General features: G+C 31.0%; 1 protein-coding gene across 1 annotated transcript; it reads left to right on the top strand.

Moving 5' to 3' along the window:
- The first annotated feature begins 1180 nt into the window (after window positions 1-1180).
- Window positions 1181-14702, top strand: LOC108912047 (WD repeat-containing protein 26). Its single transcript, XM_018717205.2, has 10 exons — window positions 1181-1344; window positions 1820-1976; window positions 2031-2215; window positions 5129-5363; window positions 6364-6523; window positions 8218-8393; window positions 8527-8705; window positions 9362-9578; window positions 11158-11329; window positions 11387-14702. Exons 1-10 carry the CDS (start codon window positions 1181-1183, stop codon window positions 11440-11442), a joined length of 1701 nt encoding a protein of 566 aa, XP_018572721.1. The 3' UTR covers window positions 11443-14702.
- The last annotated feature ends 3116 nt before the right edge of the window (window positions 14703-17818 follow it).

The raw sequence follows: 17818 nt of genomic DNA, 5'->3' as shown, positions 1-17818 counted from the left end.
TTTATTATAATATATAGCTACCCATGATGTTTTATAGTACTTTGATATTTGAACTGCTCTCAGGTGACGTCATGCGGAGTTTGGACGAAATTGGGCTGGCTGACAAGCACACCATACTTCACACCACTTGACTACAATGCTACTCTACGTATTTTGTACTAGATACTAAGATTACGCGCGGTTACCTTGCGCTACATAATTAGATCATTATTATCACTATTCACTAGTCAAATGGCGATAGAATTTTAACATTCTGGAGTATACTAATTTTGAAACTATATAATTTCAATAGTTTCAATGAATTAACGCAAAATAAAAAAAGGTCGGACAAAAGCATGTCAAGTCAAAAGTAACAAAATTGTTAAAACATGGGAAACAAAAAAAAGGTAATAGCTTTGTTTCAAGTGCATTAGAATTATTTTCCAACAGTCCGACGCAATCGCATTTGATTCAAAACAATGAATTTTGAACCTTATGCAAGCATTATATCCATATGCGCATGCGGCTGACTGTTGAAAACTGTTTTGGATTCTACTAGGAACAAAGCTAATGAAAGCAAAACCGTTTAAAAACTGAGTTAGACTAAATATTTTTATTGTTTGTATAGGTTCCTCTATCGGCCGATATGTTTTCTTAGGATATCTTTAAAATCAAAGATGAATTTATAATTGAGTAATCTACTACATCAACAAGGCTATTTTCATGAAATTTTATGCGCAATGAAACGTTTTCTCCAACAAGGGCTCTGCGCCTGTGCAGCCATAAAGGTTTTCTTTCGTTCGAGGTCAAAATAACCAGCTGTTCGGACGACAAATTCAGCTGATGTTTGTTTTTGGGTGGTGCATTTAACGTGACATACATTTTCAGGTCGCCAAAAGGTGTTATTTATAAATATTGCAATAATCTATTAATAAATTCAAAATATTTTATTAGAATGTATACGAAATAAAATAAATTTAATCAAAAATAGCTCAGTGTATCTATTAATGTTGCTTATGACGTAATAGATGAATCCGTGAAACAAAGGGCTTACTTTGTTGTTAATAAAGCGGATTTAAATCTGGAAAGCAAGGGGGTAAATCGAGTTTCAAAAATAAGTCTGGATAGTGATTCATCGGGGGACGACGGTGGTGCACCGCCGCGTAAAAAAACCCGAAGGACCACGCAGCCACTCGACACAATGCAGTCTGCCAGCAACGGGTGCGTACAAAATGGGGCCCCGTCTTGTAGTAATGGGGCCGCAGAGAATGGACATGGCGACGTTGATAATGGCATCACACTTAACCAAACTAATCAAGAAATTGTGCGACTTATTGGACAATACCTCAAGAATGAAGGATTGATGTAAGTTCATGACCTCTAAAATTTAACAAGTAAATAAAAAACTCTTTGTCATACCTACGCATCTGCTTTAATCTCAAGGAAATTGCTAACTGCGAATAATGAAAATTAGAATTAAGAACAAGTGTATTTAAATTTTAAATGATTTATAAACTTAAAGACCATTATTTTGTATACATATTTACTTAGTATTTGCAGAGTCATCCTATATTTTATCTTTGTTCTAGTTTATTTTTGGTTCCTTATTTAAAATGACCTGTTTATTTTTTTATTTATAAAAACCTTCATACTGCCAAAAATTTGAATGAATTTAATAAAATTGTCTTTTACTTTCACGTAAGAAATTCAAATTTAATCCCCTATAGGTTTAGTAAATAAACAACAGGACACTTTATCTTTGTAAGGTCTTTATTCACATTATTGTCTATTTATTTTTTCAAACGATCTTAAAATATAACTTGTAATTTTGGATTTATAGAAAAACATGTGAATCCTTAATGAATGAATCAGGGTGTCGTTTAGACCATCCCGCAGCGGCAAAATTTCGGCAGCATGTGATGGATGGAGATTGGTCAAAAGCTGATCATGATTTGCAAGAATTGCGACCACTCTTAGGTCACAGTACGAATCTTTTGGTAAAAATTGATGTAATATTGAAATTTAATAAAATTTATATTGTTATGTTATAGGAGATGAAGTTTTTGTTATTGGAACAGAAATACCTAGAATATTTGGAAGACGGACGAGTTTTAGATGCTTTACATGTTCTAAGGAATGAACTTACTCCATTGCAACATAATACAACAAGGGTGCATCAGCTTTCTAGCTATATGATGTGTTCAAGCACAGAGGAGCTTCATGAACGCACAAATTGGTAAATACTTTACGCTTTACATTCTTTCTTTGGTTGTTTATCACCATTATCATTTTAATCTAGGAAGTACCATTTTCTCTTTGTCTTATTTCATATTTAGCTTTAAATTCTTGTATTTGCACAAATTGGCAAAGACCTTATAATTTACAATTTTGTTTGTTTATCACCGTTATCTTTTACATTTAGAAAGTGCCTTTTTCTCTTTGCCTTATTTAGCTTTAAATGCCTGTATTTGGGCTCTGATTTAGATTTAGGTAACAAATGGGGTGATTAAATGTATGAAGTGTGCATAAATATTTATAGTTCGATCATCTGATTATTAAGTCTTAAATGTTACTAAAAAATTAGCATGGTCATGTCCCACGACGTAACGTAACATCTGGCTATTTTGCTTCCCGATTCACTATATATTTATTCAGTTTCATAATTTTTTAACAGATTCTGAAAATTGAGAAGTGTTTTTAAATTAACCAATCAACAATGGATGTTAGTGACATTCACCTTCCTAAAGAATTATTGTAATATTGTTTGTTATTTACTTGAATAGCTTTGCACAAGGTGTTTCAGTTTTCTGGGTAACTTTCAGAACTGATAAAACTAGAACATATAATATGAGTTTGTTTAATAAATTACATCCCGGAAAGGTTTATTCATGCCTGATGGGTCAGCTTGACTAAAATCGTTTATCATAATGATAATAAAAAAAATGAACCATTAAAACGAACGCTGATTATAAATAGGTTATGTAGTTTTTTATGCCACTGTGACACTAAACAAAAAAACTCGATGACTGCTACTTATAGTTTCAGAATATATTAAATTATGTGCAGGTAAATATTCATACACTTGCCTAAACTGTGGAAATCATACTTTATAAAATCATAACAACAGAGTGCACAGTGCACTTTCCGCAACGAAAGTGTGAATAGAATTACATATAAGTCCAACATTACTTCAAAATAGCTCCTTAAAAATGTCAAGAAAATTTTCCAATTTGGAATATGCAGATATTAACTGCATTTATGGATTTTATGAGGGAAATTCATACGATGCAGATGCGAAATACCGTAGAAGATACCGAAACCGAAGATACCCAATGCCCAACTTTTTGTTGATGCTCTTTTGTGGTTTCCCTAATTTGGTTTATGTAACGAGGGTGAGTAACATCGCAATGGGCAGGAAAGGAACAAAGAAAAACTACGAGTTTCTGATGTTAGGATAAGAATTCCGGTATTTGACAAGTTGCTCGTCAACTTCACATGCCGTCAATAAGAGTTTTTAGATACTGAAATGAGACCATAGAAAAGCTTTCCATTTTCAACCTGTGGAAAAGTTAGTGCCTGGGGATATTGAGAAATGGTTGAATTCTATGAACTGATGAAGCTGATGGCGTGGTAAATTTCTATAATTCATGTATAGGTGCACGGAAATCTGAATAGAATTTTCACCATTGTATGGACAAAGATTATGATTTTATTATCCAGTAAATACAAAATTTAATAACTAGCTCTTTTACTTAAAAATTATTAGAATGAAGCTGAAGTAATATTTCTTCGCATGAAATAATAGTAAAATTTTGATAAACTCTTACAATTGTATTTATTCAATAATAAAAGATAAAAAACCCTAAATCTTGGCGTCACCAGTACTATATTAATGATTCGTTTACAATGAACAATAACAAACCGTTATGCCTACGCTCGAGGTAATGTGATCCTTGATTGGTTGAATCTCGTGAAAAATTACACCTATCACAGTCGGGGAAACAGAATGTTGTGTTTTAATGTAATCTTGATCTTAAGTCGGGTTTTCATTGACGAACTGTAACTGTAACTGCAACCGTTAATGCAACCAAATTCCCTAGTGTAGATGCATTACGAACCGAGTTTGCGAGCCCACTTCGAACCGCTCGCAACGAACCGCCAGTTGTCGGTCTTCAAGACGAACACAAAGGGATTCTTAGTTGGCTCATGGACATCTATTTGGGTGGTTCGGAAGTATGTACGCCTGCTAGTTTTGACATTAATTGAAAATTACGGAATTTCATAGCTGCAAATTTCGAAATTTCACTTCTTTCTTCGTAGATTTCAATGCGCCACCATTGTCGAGGACGTATATCTTCAATCAATATGTCTATTAAAATAAATGCAACACTGGTAATCATTTCTCTTGGTACCGATATCACGAGCTCTCTGCGAACATTCCGGATCCAGAGGTTTGCGAGAAGCAAGAACTCACGACGATCTGATACAGTAACGGTTGCAGTTATAGTTACAGTTCGTCAATGAGTTTATTGTTTTAATAATTTTTAATTTTACCGAAATTTAATTGCCAATATGAGGGAAATAAAATTTCTGCTCTAAACAAAATTACTGTGGTTAGGTACCATACTTTTATCCATGACAAAAGTTAAATCATATATAAGCATCGTGTATATAGGTAAATACATATTTTCAGCAGATTTTTTTTGTCAACGGGTTCCTTTCAAAATAAAATCGATCTGTTACGTTTTTCCAAAACTTTTTCTGGGAGTTATTAGGGCTGTTTCGTTTTAATTTTACCATCTATATACAGAGTGGGCCATTAGTGTGAGAAAGTAAAATAACTCCCTTTTTGCTAATAATACAGAAAAAAAGTTTATATAAAAGTTGTACAGAATCAAGGAACCTAAACTACAAAATTTATTTGAAGCATACAGGGCGATGAGTAAAAAGAGACCCGCCGAATATTACATTTTTACATTGTAACCTTTAGATTTCTTGATTCTGTACAACTTTTATATAAACATTTTTTCTGTATTATGAATATCAAGAGAGTTATTTTACTTTCTCACAGTAATGGCCCACCCTGTATATTGGAGGATATTTGTTTAGGTACCAAAATGTTGTAATTTATTATAAAATTTTGTTACAGGGAAGGTAAAGGAGTAAAATCTCGTACAATCTTGATGAACAAGTTGCAGTCCTATTTACCACCTTCAGTAATGTTACCACCTAGTAGACTTAATGAGTTGCTCAATCAAGCATTGGAACTGCAAGCTTTGCGTTGCAGTCATCACAATACTTCTCAGGGTGTCGCCTTACTTAACTCTTCCTTATTAGTAGACCACTGTTGCCCCAAGTCATCTTTTCCCATGTATACTATTCAGGTTAGTTACTTTATTAATCTGATATATCGTAGGTACTCTGATTTTGCTAAGCCTTGTTCAAAAGAAAAAATGATTTGTATGCCATAACCATATAGTACTAATAACTGAACAAAAAAAAAATCATTGCCAACGTTTTAGGTACTGTTCAGCAGAATGTAAGACGTTACAACAATTGTTACTGTGAAAGAAAACCGCATTGAAATTGTTCCATGAATTATACGTACACATATAAGTATCTAGATACCATCTTCTTAATATTTAGAACTGTTAAGTTGGACAAAAGACACTTCAAATTTCGAGCCCTGAGGATGGTGTAAAATAACACCGAAACGTTGGCAATGATTTAAAATATAGTGTTCTTTTATTTATTGATCTTTATCCCACTAAAACCTTGACTTGGATAACTAATCAAGATTGCAAAAAGTGGAAACGTAAAAAATGTATCAGTATGATTTGTATGGAGACTGATGATATGCGTTACTATACAGGGTGGGAGACTACATGAGCACAGACTCCTGAGATCAAAATAAAATAATTTAGACTTATGTACTGAGCCTACTGATATGTAGCACACACTGAATATGGTAGTACAAAACAACTTTTTTTAATAATACTAGGCAATATGTGGTATGTTTTTGGGTTCCTCACCCCATTAACTACCCTAAAATATTTTAATGCATCTGCCAATGGCTCTAAGAGGTAATTGTTTTCTATCGATTTTTGTTTTGGGAAATTTTGATATCCTGTGTGGATTTTTTTTACTTTTTCCATATTAAAACTAAGGAAAAAAATAAAGTCATATTTATAGGTTACTTATTTTAATTGTAGTCAATTGAACTACCTTGGCACGCATTGGGATTTTCACTTAACCCAAAATTACTGTTATGAATATTATTTATCTCGGTTTATATGAATATAGTTGGTTTAGTACTAAATAATAATTTTCTATAGTCTACGTTTTGTTGGGTTAAGCATTTTTGTAAACAAAATAATTTTTAAGGTATTAAATGACCATTGTGATGAAGTATGGTTTTGTCAATTCTCACCTGATGGTACCAAGTTGGCAACTGGTTCGAAAGATACTAATGTAATTATTTGGGATGTGAATCCTGATAGTTGTACAATAACTCTTAGAAAAGTTTTAGAAGGTCATAATTATGGTAAGTATAGTTGAAACCGTTTCTTTACTTATAAATAATAATATAAGAAAAGTTCAAATAAAAAGAGGTGTTAACTTAAATTAATGGAATAGAGAACAGAGATATCAGCAAGTTATAAAAAAGCACCGTAATTTCAGCTTATTGAACAGTTATAAAATTTATAGAAATAATAATGAATAAAATTGATTATTTTATAACACAAATTAATAAACATCAGAATAATGTAAATAATTTATAGAAAACGTTTAATATGGGTAAATTTGATACAGAAATAAAGCAGATTGAGATAGACCCATGTATTGTAAATGTTTGCAACGATATCAAGGGTATATTCAAATATATTAATATAGGCCAAAAATTTTGGAAATTAAGAAATTAATCGACAACATATGCAAAACTCAAGTTATTTTGAAAACGCAGATGAGGCCGAAGTAGAAAATATGATGTTGAAATTAAATCCTAAATCTACACCAGCATGTTGAAAATTCAGTAAAAATTATTTTCTTTGAATAACCATTGTCTAATTTTTAGTTTCGTAGATGACACGGCTTTTTTCTACTCGATTAAAATCCAGGCCTGAACTGAGAAATAAAGTTCATAATTATTTTAAAACTATTAACGTGTGGTTTGATGTAAATAGATCAAATTATGACGAAACTAAATATTTACCATTTACATCATATGCCAATAACTTTCCTTTTTGAAATACCCTTCAGATTGACAAATTCACTGAAATAAAGGTAGTAGAGGTTGTAATGTACCTGGGAACAACTGCAACTAAGTTCATTTAACTTTTATATATTTTTACATTGCGAATTAAAGAATGATTTCATAAAAATACAGATCTAATTTTTTGCTACATTATTTCATATTATGGTAATATGTGAATAGGTGGCAAACATCCTATTATATAAATAAAGAAGAATTCTAGACTTACGGCAACTTCGTATTTTGATCGCACTTATAAATTTGAAAAAATATTGTTTAAGTGTTCAATTCAATTTCCATAAATAACACTTGTAGTCATAGGTGCCGACTTTTAAAACTTTTGTCGGGTGCTCGGTTGCGTTATAAGCATTTTTTTGCCAGATAACATTAAAAAGCAAAAGAAATTAGTCGTCATTTGAAATAGCATGAGGTAAAAGATTTAAAATACGTATTTCTCCGAATTAGATTTTATGAAAAACTTTTTAAAAAATATATCGAAATTAATGAAACTTGTCAAAATAAATAAACTTTATTACTGCTTCGATACAAATTTCAAAAATTTAACAATCTTAATAATTTTAAGAAAAAATAAGCTTCTATGAACAAATGAAAATATAAATATATGTACTATGTAAACGTAAAAGTGGGTAGCACAGAAATATAATATTCTAACAAAACTGATAATAATTCTTGACTTTTGTCGGGTGCTTGAGCCCCGGAGCACCCGAGAAGTCGGCGCCTATGCTTGTAGTAGAAATGTTTGTATAATACTCGTATTATACCAGTGACATGTTGACCACGCTGTTTTCATTCCTGTTACCCAAATTTCAGTTATTATACATAGTTGAGAGACAGGAACGATTTTGTTTTCGATAAATTGAAGATTTTAACTGACAGGAAAAATCTAGTTGATATCATAAATTGCAAATATTTTTTGTAAAATACACCATTATGAACAAAATTTATTACTATTTTTTATATTTTAGGAGCAGCATATATAGCTTGGAATCCAGATTCGACACATTTAATTGCCTGTGGTCCAGAAGAAAGTCCAGAAGTATGGTTGTGGCACATCGACTCCGAAAAATTTATAAAAGTGTCGCAGTCTCCAGAAGATGCCCTCACTTGTTGTGCCTGGCATAAAGATGGCACTAAATTTGTAGTACGTTTTAAAACTTTTTAAAATATGTATTAGGTGTACATTCCTCAATTAGTCCCGAACAACTAGAAATATTTGAAGTTATTATTATTATTATTAGAAAAAAAAACTTATTAATAATTATTATGTGTTTTAGGTTGGGGGCGTCAGAGGACACTTTTACCAGTGCGATATTGAAGGAAACGTACTAGACTCATGGGAAGGAGTTAGAGTACATGGATTATGGTGCAGAAAAGATGGCAAAACGGTTTTAGCATCGGATACACATCACAGAATCAGAGGTTACATTTTTGAGGAAGTTTCTGATCATCAAGTGTTAGTATTTTTCATTTGTAATAAAAATGAAGGAATCGGTGGCATAAGTATAGAAAGACATATTCTGTTTCTAATACAATTATTTATTTCATTTGAAGAATTTGGAACTATTATAAGATTAATTTTTTAAGGCCCCTAGATGATAAGGTTTTTTTCTGTTATTTTTTTTCTTAATTTTTTCGGTTCCCATTATCTCCACGGACTAAAAGATTTATCATTTTGTATGCCAGTTTCTGGCAACTTCCATCGAACAAACTTCTTATCGAATCAATTTTTTGCTTGTTTGATAATAATTTTTTGCTTATTTAAACTATTGAAACGAAAAAAAATAAAAAAAGTTATTTCACAAAATTCTTTTTTTTTTTTCCAGTTACTGGTTTCGTGAACAGTACATTAATTTATATCTTCAGCAAGAAACAAGAGAAAAGAATTAAGATTTTGTAAAATAAGTCCTTTCCTTTTTTTTTCTAACCTACTCGTATTGGAGTGACCTCGTACAATTAATTATCTAAAATATTTTAAAAATGTGATTTAGCAAACGACTACTCTGAGCTGCTGCCGATTACTTACTTGTTTTCCAACTCTCTTATGGGTTCTTGGCGCAAACTACCCGTAATGGTTATCATAAGCTTCTTAAATGTTTTATTATTTTCCAGTTTGCAAGAAGGCCACCCCATTATGTCATTCACGGTAGACAAAAAAGACAGACTGGCACTTTTGAATGTTGCCACCCAAGGTGTGCATCTTTGGGATTTAAACGACAAATGTTTAGTGAGGAAATATCAAGGAGTTACTCAGGGACATTTTACTATTCACTCAACGTTTGGTGGAGCCAATCAAGATTTCATTGCAAGCGGTAGCGAAGACAATCAGGTATTTATTTTATTGTTTTGTTGTGGACGGATAGATCTTCCTACAACTACCATTGCAATTGATGTCAAAGAACCAACGCATAAACTTTTTTGACACCATCAAAATCATTATTTTGTAAATTGAATTAGTTGGATATTTTGACAATGAAACATATGTTTTGAAAACATGCTAATTTTTTTTTCATATATTATTATTTTATTTAAAATTTCTTATTTTATTACAATATTTAAATTATTCTGAAAATTGCTGTGAGATACGTTTGAATTTTTTCATACTGAACTGTACCCAATCTTGTGTAGGTAAAATAGTATTCTGAATTGAGTAATACATAATTTTTTATTTTAACATTGGGTTGTCGGGTTGATGTATGTGTCGATTTGTTATTTTCACAGACGGTGTTTTCTTTTAAGTGCCTTTGATTAATAAGTTTAGTGTACCATGGTGTAGTCAAGTGAAATATAGCAGTTTACATAAATAGTGAAATGGTATGTAGATATGTTAGAAACATATTTTCTGTGCAAGAAATGTTCCAAATGGACTAAGATATAAATATGGCAAAAACTAAAACTATCAAACAATACATTTGGTATACATTTTCATTACAAACGTCAAGAAAATGTTGTTAATTGATCCTATAAACATATTTAAGAAAAGTTGGACAAATTTTGGTTTGATACACATTTCTCGTAAAAGACCAAAATTTAGGCAGAAATAGTTTATTAATGAAAATGGGAATGGCAAGGACAAAAGGAGGCCGTAAACATTTTTTTCTTCCTATTATAAAAAGTAACAGTTTAAGAGTTCTAAATTAACTGTAAATGCTAGAGTTATGTTTGCGGTTTTCAACAAAATCCATACTAAAAGTTGTAGGTTACTCTCGCTCCCACACTCGGCCGCGTAGAGGGGCGTACGGTATTATCAAAGGTTTTCGGGCCCTCGGTCCTTCCTTCATCCATACGTCGTATTTTGAAGGCGATCTGTTCGCGCCTTCTACGTGAAATTTCTACTCTAAGATGAGTCCTCACCGAAACTTGACTTTTTTCGGTAGGAGAGAGATACCCGAAGTATATCCGATATTTAAACAAAGATGGAGACAAACGTCAGTGAAGACGTCAAAATAAATTTTGTCATTTGACACGTTTTCCTGGACGATCGGGCCACGGTGAGTAGTTACATTGCCGTTAGACATCGGTTTTTAGAGACGCAATTTTGGGGAAAAAATTTGATTTCAACATTTTCAATTTTCTGTTTACATTCGTGGAGAACGAACGTTTCAAATAGCCCGTGCACGCTCCCCCCCAGCTTTAGATCGCTGTAGCGCATTTTGTAAACTTATGACTGCGAAGCCGAAGGTCCTGGGTTTGAATCGCGGGCGGGTTACATTTTTGCTTTTTATTTTTGGGAAAATGTTAATATTATTTACCAACATACAGAGAACGCACCGCGGAGCGGTGTTCAAGTCGCACGCAAGGCAGCCCAAGGGCCGAAAGCCTGAGAGAAAGGTCAAGACTTACCTACCTTTCTAGTTTTATTTAAAAATGGTGATAGGTAAAATAGAATAAATTTTGCCTTCACTTAGGTTTACATCTGGCACATAAGGAACGAGCAACCCATAGCAACGCTCCAGGGCCACACCAGGACGGTCAACTGTGTAGCATGGAACCCTGTCTACCCTCATATGTTAGTGTCAGTCTCCGATGACTATACGATAAGAGTCTGGGGTCCAAAAGATAAAATGCCTAAACCAACAGGTACTAGCTAAGGAAGGGAAGAAATCTAGCTCGTAATTTTCTTATTATCTGTTGTAGTGTCTTCAAGTAATGGTGAGTCAAGTAATGGTACTTGGAACGACATGGTTTCATAGTACAAAAATCAGTAAAAAAGACTGACGTGTCATCTTGCATGTTTAAAAAATTTTTATGTGTGGAATCGTAAACTTATACATAGACTATCATATAGTTAACACGGTCACACAAAATGTGTTCTGCTTAGGGGTATTATAGGCGAATGACTAATGACTTAGCGATTCGTCAATCACTGTTTAAGTACCTCCTATATGAAGATGAAACTCAAGCATAACTTTTATCAGAATTTTTCACGTGCTTGGGTTCCATTTAGTAAAAATTATTTATTTTATGTAATTCTATATAAGAATTATTTAAAAAAGATTTAAATAAACTTAGTATTAATTTTTTTGTAATTTTTTTATATGATTTTTATTGGATCTAATATTTTAAGGGATTGTTTTTTTTTGTATAAATTTCATAGTTGCTATTCAGTACATAACAAAAATGGCACTGATTATATCATGAAGATATTATTTCTTCTCATCTCATATCTAGTCCATAATCTTTTAAGTTGCAAATAATAGAGGTCAGTTTAAATTAAAATGCACATAAGGAAATTTATTTTTGTTATGTACTGTGTCGAAATGGGGAGCGCAGAACACAGGAAAACATGTGCATTTTCCATTATCATATGATAAGTATATTGGATAAACAGGTTGATGAGTTATTTTAAATACGTTTTTAGTGACACAGTTTGTTTTGGAAAATATTGGCAAATAATATTTTTTACTGAATTATTATCAACGTTCTGTAGATTGAATTGTATTAAATATAATACTTAGTTTTAATAGTTAAATTTCAATATCGTAACATATATATTTTTTTAAATCCAATTATTAAACATTTGCACTGAAGAAATCATCAAACAAAATAATCTTGCAAGGTTTTTCAATGTAAAACAGGTCTATTCTCACAAATGAGAGCAATGTCTTTTTAAAACACCAAACAAATCATCCATCAATTTACATTTAAGGATACTAAATGGTAGTATGTACTTAATTTTGAAGGTGTTTTAATTGTGTTTTTAATCTTACTAACTAATGATTTTTAATAAACAACTTTGATTGATATATGGATTATTGACGTAAAAATATATACTTAAACTTAAATATTTTGTTAATTTCAGATATCAAATTTTAATATAAAAATTGTTTCAATCAAACTTATTGCACTTAGAAATTGGTTTCTGTTTATGTGATTTACGACTTTAAAATGTCAATATTGGCATTTGGTATATTTATATTCATCATGGGAGATTGCAATTAGACACCAATATCCGTACTTGTGAAGATGCTTTACAAATTTTGGCATATACAGTGCAATAATTAAGTATTATACCTTCTGAATCGCAGTCGAACTAGATACACGTTTACTGATGAAATTTTATTTGATCGCTCGGAAGGCTTACCACTACGTAGTTGGCCGCACATAAATAGCGACACACGCTTCGCCCCAATAAAATTAGGTTTAAAACTTGATAGCCAGACTGTATTTTGTTAACTTTAGATATATAAAAATTGTTACGTCAAACTTTTTACAACAATTAGAAATTGGTTTCTATTTACAGTGAAAATCGGTTAAAACGACCTTCAAGGGACCGTTTCTTTACGGTTGTTATAATCGATAGACGTAATAAGCAATTACATATATTTTATTTAAAATTTTTATAGAAAAAAATTAGAAATTTATAATATATGTCTTTAAGTATGACATGTATTGCTTTGTGTTCAAAAGATCTTGCACTTTTCATTTTCAATGAATTGTTTTCGAATAGATACTTCGAAACCCTTCCTTCGAAACCCAATAGATACCCTTCCAAATTGGTGAAATCATAGTGTGACACGCCATATTCTTTTGCTTGCGTGCATTAGTTTCTCTGTTTTTTAATCTCTATATTATATTTGATTTTTAATTTTTCTTCTTTATTAAAAACTTTTCTCTTGACATCGTGAAAGAAGGTGGTAATTAATACATATAATATAACAATATGTGTAGATAAGTCGTAATTTGTCCCAAACGTACTAACTGGTGTCAACTGGTTTTAAGGCTGTATATCACTATTGGTTGTTATAACCGATAGATTCTATGGTAAATGTATATAAAAACGGGTTGCTAAAGAATTAAATCGGGACTTCCAAATTCCGGCGTTATATCCAATATGTTGTATAAAGCAATGTCGTTATAACCAATTTTCACTGTATATGATTTAATTGACGTACATATTTATAATTTTAAATTGTCATTATTAATATTTGATATGTGCATGTTCATAGTGGAAGATTGAATTGAGACACCAATATTTGTACTTGTGAAGGTGCTTTATGAATTTTGGAATATATGAAATATGAAAAACTGAATCAAATTTGCAGAGAAACCAATAATGATAAGAATTATTTATTTGATTTTTTGTATTCACTGTTTTTCATTTTTATATATCTAGAGAGCAACTAACTTAAATCTCGGTAGTACTTAAAGTAATAACAGGAAATATTTTTCTGAAATTATTGGATTGGTTTGTCCTATTTCACACTCAAAAAAATCTTGGTCCTTTATCGTTGAAAAATCTTGCACCTGAATGATTCTTTAGCGAATAAAAATGACGAGATGTTTTACTAAATTTTGGAACATAGCTAATTATAAAATTACAAATATAATATATTTAAATGATTTAAGTTTTCGAACCAGAATGGATTATGTTTTATAAAAATATGAATATCCCTTTAAAATATTGGCATTATTTAATGATTATTTATGTTTTTAACTGAACTACATAGTCGAATCAAAAAAAAGTTTTCCAATAACTTTTATTAGCTCGAACATAAAACTAATATTATCATTAACAAATTAGGAAATAAATTTATATAGATCTCTCTTCAGTCCAGATACATGCCAGTTTTATTTTGAAGTTAGTGGTTTATTAAATGAATTTAAAATAATTTATTAATATAGAATGGTCTGGAAATGCAGCTGTTTTGTTGAATATTCATTGGTAAATGTATGGTTAAATATGGTGTATTAAAAACTACTGTAAAAAATAATACAAAATAGAAATTATGTGACAGTTCAAAATAATGTTTTTACTTGTAAATACAGGCATATTTTGTTACAAATGTGTGATACTATCATTCTCAGAGATGCATTTCACAGACTTTATTTTATCATTCTGCATCAAAATAGTGTGTGATGACATAAGGTTTTAAGCTAATGGATAAGTTGCGTGAAATGTAGCAATAAAAATAATTATTTTTAATTTAATAAAGTTTAACGCTAAACACAATATCATTTTTTTAACTATTTGTGTCTTAAATTTAATACATATGCAGTTTTATTAAAATTTTCATAATTTTTTTTTAATGTTTATATTTTTATCAATATTGTATTGTGTGATGAAGCCCTTTTCAAACTTCAAGTCATGCTGGTAAGTACATATTAAAACTTTTTAACTACAGAAACTGATTTTAGCACAAATATTTTTGTAATTTATTGTAGACTTGAGAGAAATAAATATAAGTAGGGGTAAAGGGATTGTAACACTTCGATGGCATGTCCATCCAAAGTGATCAAAGATTTGGGGGGTATCATGGAAAGTTGCCGTAGAGTTCTTGAATTGAACTGAAGAAGTAGTGTCGGCAATAACCATAAATAAAAGTCATGATATCTGCTATTAAAATTATAATTAAAATATGCAGTATAGGTAGGTACATACATAAAATAAAACTAAATCTATAAAACAGACATATTTATTAATTAGTTCTCCTAAAATATTTATTGTATTAATAGTTATAATATTAATTTAGATAGTTTCAAAATTTAATTACTGGATGGAATCTCTTTCATTAAAACTTATCTATTAGTCCTTTCAGTGTATGTTCGGTGAGTATTGAGATATTTTTCCTGGGAGTTTATCTGTATTTTAATTTTTTTACCTTTTTCGGGCTTTCATCGAGTTTTAGGACATAACCAATAGATTCACGTTTTTTAACAACTTCTCTTATGTTTGAAGGTTGGGTGTGAGGATTGCATTTCATTTTTTCGGAACCCGTTTTTTTGTTGTGTGTCAATTTCCACTGTAACTCTTCGTTTTGATAAGACAATCTCTTCGTTTGCATATTTTCTTCTAAAATCATCTTCCTTAGTTTAGAAATTTCCGCCTCCAGATTTCTGTAAAGAAATTAATTTTTATATTAAATAACTTCTAGTCATTCAAAATTATACAAAAGTTTGTATAATGGAAACATGGAAATGTCAAATGGACTAAGTGCAATTCCGTATGAAACTGCTTCAAAAATGAAAATACAACAAATTCTTATAAAAATATAAAATATTAAAACAATAAAGAAAACTTTTACAGGGCGGAGGGCCTAAACTAATTTTGTCAAATAAGATAATAATATAAACAATAGAATGGACGCATTAAGAAGTATTATTGATACAAAATTTTACTAAAGTTTTTATATTTAGGATTAAGAAGCCACCCACACCTGGAGAGCTTTTTTTCTTGTTCTCCCAAATTGTTTACAATTTTTTTGCTGGTGTCTGAATGCTTTTAAGTACCCCGAGTGAATTTCTACATTTTTAATTTTTGTTATTTATTCAAATAAAATCCTGCTTTATAAAGTTCCATAAGCACTTTAGGTCGGAAACTGTTCATTTTCCACAGTTTATAAAATATTTTAATCAATAGTATTCATTTTTATAATAATCTATACTGTTAGTTGTAAAAAGTAAATATGATTCCGAAAATGCATAGAAAAAAACTTACTGCTCAGATTCTGATTTCCTTTTCAACTGCTCTTGGAGATCTTCACATTTTGTGCTCAACAGATGCATTTTTCTCACATCAATTTCAAATGCAGCTTCTTTCTGCTTTGCGTCGGCTAAAGCTAATTGCAAACATTTGATTTCATTCTGCTTTAATTCCAATACGATTCTTAAAGATTCCACTTCCTACAATTAAAAATAATTACTTCATTAGATTAAATTTATTGCTGTTAAGTATAGCCAAATTACATTGTATAAATTTGTTAGAGTTACCCACCTCCATTAGCATGTAATTGAATGTTCCTTTATTCTTTTCCTGAATTTTTTTTTTAATTTCCGCTCTGTTGTCGTTTTCCAGATCTTTAATTAATTTGGATATTTCTTGGTCACATCTATCTTCTTTGAGCACTTCGGTAATCTCGTATTCTTCATCAACGAGTACTTCTTTCTTTTTACATTCTTCCTTGAGCAATACGTTTTCTTCATTAGCTTTTTCCACTACTATTTGCTTCTCATTTATTTTAGATTTAAGTGTTTTAATTTCGTCATATAGAAAACGTTTGTCCTCTTCAAAAAGTACTTCTTTGGTATCATACTCTTCTTTAAGGTTCAAATTCTCCTGTTTTACCTTCTCTACTTCAAACTGTTTATCTTTTATTTGTTTTTTGATTGATAAGTTTTCTTCACTCAGAGTAGCCAATGATTGCTGCAGTTCTTGGATATACAGTTTGGAATTTTTATTTTTACCTTGTCGAATAGAAGTCACCTATGAAATAACTCCTATGTACATCACATTGTTAAATATCATTGTAGACAAGGCGAAAACCTCGCTTTCGTGGGAGAAATTTTCCGACTCGATTTTTTTGCATTTTCAGATTCGTGAGACATGAATCAAGATGATGCCGGACGGAAATCTGGTGCCCATTTGTTTAAACAAACTTTTTTAAACAAATTGTAAAAATTGGTTTTCTCACACCGGAAATCATTTTTTTTGGCACATTATAAACAAAAAGTTCCTATGCACTATGCCTCTAAAATTGATGGTTTTAAAGTTATAAACAATTTAAGTTGCTAAAAATGCGAAAATGACGATTTTCAACGGCCGATTTCCGGGTTAAAAATTGTTATTTTTGATGTTGCCAGGTACCTAAATTAAAGTTTAAATATCCCCTTACAAGATGCTGAAGAGTTTTTGGGACTCGCATTATTCTAAAGCCTTGTTTTTAATTGTTAATAAAGCGCTATGAGCCGCGCGCGTACCTCTCCGGTGTCTACTGCTCCTCGAATCCCTTGAAAACTCAAAATTCGGGTGCTTGCAAATATAATGTTTGTGGTATGCACATCAGTCACAAGTGGCGCTAGTTATAGATGTGATACTTCCGTATTCATGTGAGTTTACTCGCATATAAACTCTATACTCTGTACTCTGTGTTATTAAATATCTTATATCATCACGATTAAATTGTTGAAAATGAATTAAAATAAACCCTTGAACACCTTGAAAACTCCTTGAATCCGAAAATCAAAATTTAGTAGACACTGTCTCTCATACGCGGATTCGCTATTTTGTCTAGCGGCTTCAGCTTATGTTCTTTGAATTTAGCATTCTAAGAACTATTACTACTCATAAAA

Source organism: Anoplophora glabripennis, unplaced genomic scaffold, assembly GCF_000390285.2.
Source record: "Anoplophora glabripennis isolate ALB-LARVAE unplaced genomic scaffold, Agla_2.0 scaffold6, whole genome shotgun sequence".
Lineage (NCBI taxonomy): Eukaryota > Metazoa > Arthropoda > Insecta > Coleoptera > Cerambycidae > Anoplophora > Anoplophora glabripennis.
The sequence above is the reverse complement of the archived record's forward strand: the minus strand, read 5'-3'. Positions and strand labels throughout refer to the sequence as shown.

Bases quoted from the DNA above. Each gene is read 5' to 3' on its own strand.
- LOC108912047 (XM_018717205.2), top strand. From the start codon at position 1,181: ATGCAGTCTGCCAGCAACGGGTGCGTACAAAATGGGGCCCCGTCTTGT. The intron at 2,216-5,128 runs GTAAATACTTTA...ATTTTGTTACAG, and splicing joins CTTCATGAACGCACAAATTG to GGAAGGTAAAGGAGTAAAAT. The intron at 5,364-6,363 runs GTTAGTTACTTT...ATAATTTTTAAG, and splicing joins TTCCCATGTATACTATTCAG to GTATTAAATGACCATTGTGA.